Source organism: Salvia splendens, unplaced genomic scaffold (genome assembly GCF_004379255.2).
Source record: "Salvia splendens isolate huo1 unplaced genomic scaffold, SspV2 ctg476, whole genome shotgun sequence".
Classification (NCBI taxonomy): domain Eukaryota; kingdom Viridiplantae; phylum Streptophyta; class Magnoliopsida; order Lamiales; family Lamiaceae; genus Salvia; species Salvia splendens.
In genome coordinates, this window is record NW_024599130.1 from 22730 (window position 1) to 30841 (window position 8112).

General features: G+C 43.7%; 1 protein-coding gene across 1 annotated transcript; it reads left to right on the plus strand.

The window, feature by feature from the left end:
* The first annotated feature begins 4075 nt into the window (after positions 1 to 4075).
* On the plus strand, positions 4076 to 6490 carry LOC121790320 (gibberellin receptor GID1B-like). Its single transcript, XM_042188568.1, has 2 exons — positions 4076 to 4438; positions 4955 to 6490. Exons 1-2 carry the CDS (start codon positions 4415 to 4417, stop codon positions 5948 to 5950), a joined length of 1020 nt encoding a protein of 339 aa, XP_042044502.1. The 5' UTR covers positions 4076 to 4414; the 3' UTR covers positions 5951 to 6490.
* Positions 6491 to 8112: the final 1622 nt, after the last annotated feature.

Below are 8112 nucleotides of genomic sequence, written 5' to 3' on the forward strand. Positions count from 1 at the left end.
TATTTTCTTTGTTGTTAAAAATAGAGCGAGAACCAAGTGACTTTCAATGCACCACACCGGTCTTCGCTAAGACAACGACGCATTGAACACGGTCGCACTTTAACCAATGGTGATGGTTCGATAGTTGATGGATCATACTAGAAGATAAATCCCCCTCGAATGCTGCATTATGGATGCTCCTTATGCAACTCCCTTTGTTCCGCGATAGTAGAGTAATTTCTTTGATTAAGAAAGAGATGTATGGTGTAAATAAATAGTACTTATAATAAAGTAAGAGAGAAAAAAGTAGAGAGAATAATTTAATAATGAGAAAATATGTTACTTTTTGCTAAAAGAGGAAATGAAATGACTCAACTACTATCAAAACGTCCCAAAATAAACAATCACTCAACTTACCATGGAACGTTGGGAGTACTATGAAATAGGAGTATGTCTGGAGTCCTCTGATCTTTACTCTAAGAAGGCAGTTGTCTATTCAAATGCCATATTCTTATGTGGAGTATAAATTACTGCCTCTGTCCGCCATTACTTGTCACTAGTTTTTTTTATATATCCGTCAATACTTGTTATACTTACATTTTATTACTTGGGATATTAGCCTCTAATATCATGGAACTTTCAAAAAGTTGGATTTTTCCCATGAACTTTAAAATTGGCAAATAATATCACGAACTTTACTCAAATTTGTTATTTCCCACTAACGAAAAAATTCTAGCTATATTAATGGATTGAAGAACAATTTTGGAAGATATACTTCAAGAAAAACTATCTTCAAATATTAAATAACTTGAAACTCTCGAAGTTGTTGCAGAGAAATTAGGAAAAATAATATGTATCATGATATTATTTGCCACAACTTTTTCGCTTGTGGGAAATAACAAACTCGGATAAAGTTCATGATATTATTTATCAATTTTAAAGTTCGTGGGAAAAACTCAACTTTTTGAAATTTCCATGATATTAGAAGCCCAATATCCCTTATTATTTTTAGTAATTGACCCAACATCCCACTAATTCATTCTTATTCACATTATAAAACTAGTACTCCCTCAGTCCAACAAGAAATGTCACACTTGTGGCATGACACGGAATTTTGTGTGTTAGGTGAAAAGAGAAAATATACTCCCTACATCCCCAAAGAGTATGAACTTTGGGTTCGGCACGAGTTTTAATAAATAAGGAGAAAAGTAAGAGAGAGAGAGAGAGAAAGGGTAGTGGAAATAACGTTAGTGGAGAATGGGGTCTACATTATTGTAATGGTATAACTGTTAATGGTAATTGTATAAGTTGTAAATAAAATGATGTGTAGGGGTAGTAGTTGTTTGAGTTTTTCAAAATTAGAAAGTTCATACTCTTTAGGGAAGGACGAAAAAGGAAATAGTCCATACTCTTTGGGGACGGAGGGAGTAATATTTATATTATTGTGAGAGAGAATTTTTTCTAAAAGTGGAAATGTGATATCTTTAGTGGGACAAACTAAAAAGGAAAATGAGACATCTTTTATAGGACATAGGAAGTACTATATAAAAGTAAGATCTACAATCCACTAACTTTTTCAATTTATTTTCTATTACATTTACTTAGAATTCGTGTCTGGTTAAAGTGCATTAACTAATTGGCGGTCGAAGGGAGTATGAATAACGGTTAAATCTAGAAGAATGATAGCAGTCACTTTTTAAGTTGTAAATTTTGCGGATTAGAGCATCCACAATGGCGGCGAGCGGACCGGCTAGCCGATCCCTGGCGCTCGCCGAACCATTGCAGCAGGCGAGCGCCAAATCGGTGAGAAAAACGGCGAGCGCACGCCGATTCCCGAGCGCTGGCCGATGCGCTCGCCGATCGACTGGCCGCCATTGCAGGCTCCCGATCGGCGAGCGATCGGCCAACGGAATTTTTTTTTATTTTCGAAACACTATATATACGCAATTTGCACGTCATTTTCATTTGCACCACTTATTTTAACGAGTATTTTCTCTATCTTAATTTCTGTAAAAGAGCAACAACGCGAAATGGAGCACAACAACTAGCCTACTCCAAGGACGAGCGGGTCTCAAACTCCCACGGTACCTGTGGGAGGTGGATGAGGTCCGATGGCCGGGTACTACAACATGTACCCTTGGCAGCAGATGATGCCCGGGATGGCATCCGGGGGTGGTATGCCGGGATGGCAGGGTATGCCGGGGGTCGGCGATGCAGGGCAGGCCGGGGGTACCGGGGATGCAACCCGGGATGCAGATGATGCCGGGGTGGGCACCCGGGATGCAGATGATGCCGGGGTGGGCACCCGGGGATGCAGGGGACGCCGGGGGAGGGACAACGTCTACCGCCCCAGTTTTGATTTTGTGACTGCTTCTTCGCACACATCGATCCCATCGGAGACGCAGTTCACTGGGTGTGATACTTTCTCCTTAGAGGAGTTGGGGATAGATCTCGGGGATGCGGACACTCCCGTTCAAACGGGGGAGTAGGGCGGGGTCGGGGCGCGCCAAAGAAGAAGAAGGGCAAGGGCAAGAGGGTGGTCGGCGAGTCGTCACAGCCGGTTGATGATGAGAGCCCGACACGGAGGAAGTGGACGGATGCGGAGAACGTCGCATTGTCCAAGGCGTGGGTGAGTGTTTGCGATGATCCCCTCGCCTCGAACAATCAGAGGATCTTCAACTTGTGGGCTAAAATAGCAGCAGCCTACAAGGCATTTTGCCCGGAGGGAAGGCCACGCAGCGGGGAGGAGTGCCAGAAGGGGTGGGACCGAATTAGGGCTGGGGTCTCCTGATATTCGGGCTTGTACACCAACGCCCTCCGCATACAGACCAGTGGCCAAACTGAGGACGACTGCAGGAGGATTGCGGAGAAAGCCTTCCCCGTGCCCGGGCTTTATAAGGAGTTCACCTACTGGAACTGCTATGAGGTGCTGATGGACTCCGAGAAGTTTCGGGCAGGTGTCGATGCTGGCTGGCCGAAGAGCAGCGACTGAACTATACCGGTGATTACTGCGGCGACAGCAGCGGCGGATCCTACGACCTCCCCGAGGATGTTCACGATTTCCCGTCTCCTCCCGCGTTTACTCGCCAGGGCTCCCAGGAGGTCCAGTTGGCATCCCCCCTGTTGGCGGGTCGACAGCCGAGCTCCTCTTCTTCGCGCGTCAACAAACGCGAGCTCAGATGTACAAGATCTTAGCTGAATGGAGGGCGGCAACTGATCCCGAGGAGAAGAGTTTTCTTCACGCAATGGTCGTGAGTATGCGGGCCGATTTGAATCCCGTCGCGGCACAGGTGGGGGGCTTAGACGCGGGCTCAGATGCCGCAGATTTGGGGGTCCCGGATAGCGGCGACAATGGCGGCGGCGACGGCGACGACGACGCGGAGTGAGGCGGAGGCGGGGGCCTCGTGGTGGCGAAGGAGTTTTTTTTTAGATTAATGTAATTTTTTTTAATTAATGTATTTTTTTAATTAATGTACTTTTTAAAATTTCAATATTATTATTGAGTTTTTCCGTATCTGTGTCGTAAATTTAATTCCGTATTTTGTGTGATTGTTAATTATTTATTTTTAGAATTTTGTTTATTGTGGCTATGCTATGGATGACCTATTGCTTGTCCAGTTGCTTGTTCTGATGATGTGGCAGGAGGAGTTTTTAGTGCTGCTAATATGGCATAAGGAGTTTATGGTTAAACTATGACTGGGCTATGGCTGAGCTATTTTTATTAGAGATGCTCTTACTCATTCATTAAAACGTTTGAAAATGTCTCTACCGAAAAATGGAAAGTGAGAACAATTTTGGTGGGCCCTACCCAAACAGTTCACTTTGCGCCAACCCTATTCTCTATCTGTCGTCTCCTCCGTACTTCTTTTCCATTCAACTATCTCTTACTACTTCCGTCTTCTAAACTTTATCATATTCTACAAAATTTACCCATTTTAATTTTTATCATTTTTGTAGTGGATCTCATATTTTATATATTCATCTGTATTCATATTTTATTATAAAACTAATATATAAATATAAGACTCGTATTTCACAATTTTTTGAACTAACTGTTCATTATATTTCTTAAAATCGTATCCGAGCCGTGCGACAATATTTCGAGGAAGGAGGTAGTATCTATTATGGTGGTTCCGCGCGCTACTTCATTGTCTCTCCCTTCTCAATATACTACTACCATTTTGCATTATTTTTTATACACGGATCCTCTCTCTTCTTGATCTTTTCTATTGAGTTAAACTGAGCTTCTCCTGCGACATTCGCGATTATCTTTTCTATCAGTTGCACAAGATCAGAAACGAAAAAAAGAAAAAAAAGAAAAGTCTGTTTTTTTCAGCCATCGCTATAAGAATTTTGGGGTTGAAGAAGAAACATAATTTTTCTGAGGAGATCATTTCGTGTAGAACTGCCAAAATTGAGCCTCCGGCGTTGAATTATGGCGGGCAGTGATGAAGTAAATGTCAGTGAATCGAAGCTAGCCACATAAGTTTGCTTAGTTTATTCATAATTTCGTGTTTTTCCATTCGTCGTTCGAAATTAGGGCATTCTGCAATTTGTGGATTTTTGAATTTTCTTCGTGTTTTATGAATTTTCGTGGATCAGTTGATTTTTCTGAGCTAAAGTGAGATTTGAGGTTGGAAAATTGAATCTTGACGATTTTCCCCCTTTCTCTGTACACTTGATTCTCGCCTTGTTGTTTTTTCTTGCTTTGACTACTGACTTAGCTACGCTAATATCATGATTGTGCTGTTTGGGTTATTTTAGGTTGTTTCTCCGACTTTTCATTTCATTTCTTTTTATAGCTATACATCAATGTTATTTTTCTTTTTATAGTCGAATGGTTGAACCTGTTGATGATAATGATTTGGCAATGTTTGTGTATTTTTGATCAATTGTTAATCCTTAGCATCAATCGGACTTGAGCTTTGTGATGGTAAAAGGAGATTTCTAAAAACAATTGATGCTATTTTTGCAGAGAGTTGTTCCCCTGCATACATGGATCCTTATATCCACCTTCAAGCTTTCATACAACTTGCTCCGACGGCCCGATGGCACGTTCAACCGCGATTTGAACGAATATCTTGACCGCAATGTAACTGCAAATGCTGTCCCTGTGGATGGGATGTACTCATTCGACACTGTGGATCGTCTTACCAGCCTGGCCAACCGCATTTATCTCCCTGCCCGTGACAATGAGCCTCAACTGGGGATAGTCGAAGTGGAGAAGCCCTTGAGCACCTCTGAAGTTGTACCTGTAATCGTATTCTTCCATGGTGGGAGCTTCGTCCATTCCTCGGCCAGCAGTGCTATCTATGACACATTCTGCCGCCGCCTTGTGAAAACCTGCAAGGCTGCAGTGGTATCTGTGAACTACCGGAGATCACCTGAGCACCGGTATCCATGTGCTTATGATGATGGATTGACAGCTCTTAAGTGGGTTAACTCGAGAGCATGGCTTCGAAGTGGGAAGGAGAATGATCTCAAAGTTCATATATATCTAGCAGGAGATAGTTCTGGTGGCAATATCGCTCATCATGTTGCATTGAGAGCTGCAGATGAGGGCGTGGAGGTATTAGGAAACATTCTTCTCCATCCCTTGTTCGGAGGGGAGGAGAGGACCGAGTCTGAGAAACGGTTGGATGGGAAATACTTTGTGAGGATTCAAGAAAGAGATTGGTATTGGAGAGCCTACCTACCAGAAGGCGAAGATAGGGATCATCCGGCCTGCAATGTGTTTGGCCCTAGGAGTCAAAGCCTAGAAGGGCTTAGTTTTCCAAAGAGTCTGGTTGTTGTGGCTGGATTGGACCTTCTTCAAGATTGGCAAATAGGTTATGTTGAAGGGCTCAAGAAATATGGTCATGATGTCAAGCTCCTCTATCTCGAAAAGGCCACAATTGGGTTCTACTTCTTGCCAAACAACGAGCATTTTGAATCGTTAATGGACGAGATCAAGAGCTTCATCCAATCCTAATTGTTTATACAGAACTTAACTTTCCCCATCACGGGCAGCATAGCCATACATGGCAGAAGCTCGATTCTTACTCAGGGTTTCTTATCTTATGCCGGCTTAGTTTTATGGTGTATAGTAGTAGTATGATTGTGTAGAAACTACTCCTTTTGCAGTTGCTGATAATTTGTGATTTGTAGTGGTGATGATCTGCACCTTGTTGGTGCTGGTCTATCTCGCTTTGCTCTAGTCTCCTTGGTCGAAGAGGGCATTCCGCATCGGAAGCTCACTTATTCTCGGCCTTGGCAGTTGTCAATATTCTCGGCCTTGGCAGTTGTAATGACAGACGGTGGATGAAGGAGGCGCTAAGCTCGTCCGCTGACCACCTCAGTTGTTTGCTACGGCTAGGTTAAAAGCTAACTCAGTTTGTAATCCATGCTACTGTCATCTGTATTTTCCACTTGTGTTCTAAAAATATATACAAATTTTGTGTTTATATGTAACAGTGTAAACCTTTCTCTTATAGTATTATAGTAGTACTACTCTGATCATGGTTTTTTTGCATTCGAGTCTCATTTTTAATTAAAAGAGAGACATTTATATATCTGATTCTTAAACTGGACCACCTCACAAAGAAAAGAAGAAAACTAATTCTTCTAAATCATATATTTTGCCATTGGCCAATATTAGTGGTTTTTTTAATGTTATTCTACTACTATTAATATTTGCATTTTTAGAATGTAGTTATAAAAATAGTAAGGATATTCGGGAGGCAACAGTAATGCTAAAAGGCCAGTTGTTTCACATTTATGACTTTTCATGTCAATAAAGTAAATGTCAGTTTGCATGTGAAAAATGTGGCATTAAAATAGTAGTAGTAAGGGTGTCCACTATAAGGTGGACAGGCCCAATAGCCCCGCCCCAGTTTTTTGTCCATAGCCCCAATTTTTTGTCCATAGCCCCAAAATTCTATTTCCGCCACTATAGTGGACAACTCCAATAGCCCCAAAATTTTATAATCAATTTTCATTTTTAAATATTTTTTAGTTTCAATCAAGTGTAATTTAAATAATCGCAGTGTAAATAACTAGAATACGAGGTAATTAGGCCGAATATTCGTTGTATTGCATACCGGTAAAATTATACAACGAATAATGAAAATAAAATACAACAACAAAACTCCGGCACCGTCTACTCGGTGTCGGAGTCGGCTTCCTCGTCTTCCTCTTCTTCTTCTTCTCCTCCTCCTCTCTCGCTGCTGCCGGCCGCGGTATCCCCGGGCGCATTATCAACCAACCCCAGTCGACTCTCAAGCCGATTGATGAGCCTCTTGTAGACGTTCCTGACGTACGGGTCAGTTTCCCCTGCGTATGACCTGCATACGTCTTGCAGTTGTTGCAGTGGTGATTGATTCCAACTCCAAGACTGTGACGGAGCCGCATATCCGCCAAATCCCGACGGCTGAGAAGCATATCCGGCAAAACCCGACGGCTGAGATGGATTGCTGTCATATCCCGATTCCTCAGTGTCGGGTGATTCGTCGTCTCCTCGGTGCATTTTGTAGAGAGTGTTTTTGTAGAAAGTGGGTGTATGGATGTTGTGAAAATGGGAGTGGGGGAGGAGGGAGAGTGGTATTTATATAGATATGAAAAACGAAAAAAAAAAAAATTCAAACCATGCGGCTAATCGCAACCGCCGCGGCTAATCTTCGTGGCACTATAGGCGCCGCGCCTATAGGCGCGGCTATAGCCACCCCGCCGCGTCCTCGCCCCACTCGCGGCGAAGCCTCGTCCGCCGCCCTCCCCCCCACCAGCCGCGTCCACCCTCGCGGCGGACACCCCCTCCACTATAATAGCCGCGCCTACCGCCCCGCTTCCGCCCCGCTCGCGGCTATAGCCACGTCCACATTATAGTGGACGCTCTAAGAGTGTCACAAAGGTTAGGCGCGGCTATAGTGGAAGAGTTGTCCGCCCCCGGGGCGGATGAGGAGATGGGGGCGGTAGCCGGCGGATGGGCATGCGCCGACTCCGGGCGAGGACGCGGCGAGTCTGGGGCGGATAGCGCGGGCGCCTATAGTGGATTGGTGCCCGGCGCGGCTATAGGCGGCGATTTTTTTTTAATTCAATTTAATTCACCTATAAATACACCCCATTCCATTCATTATTTTCACACCGTTTCAACTCTTC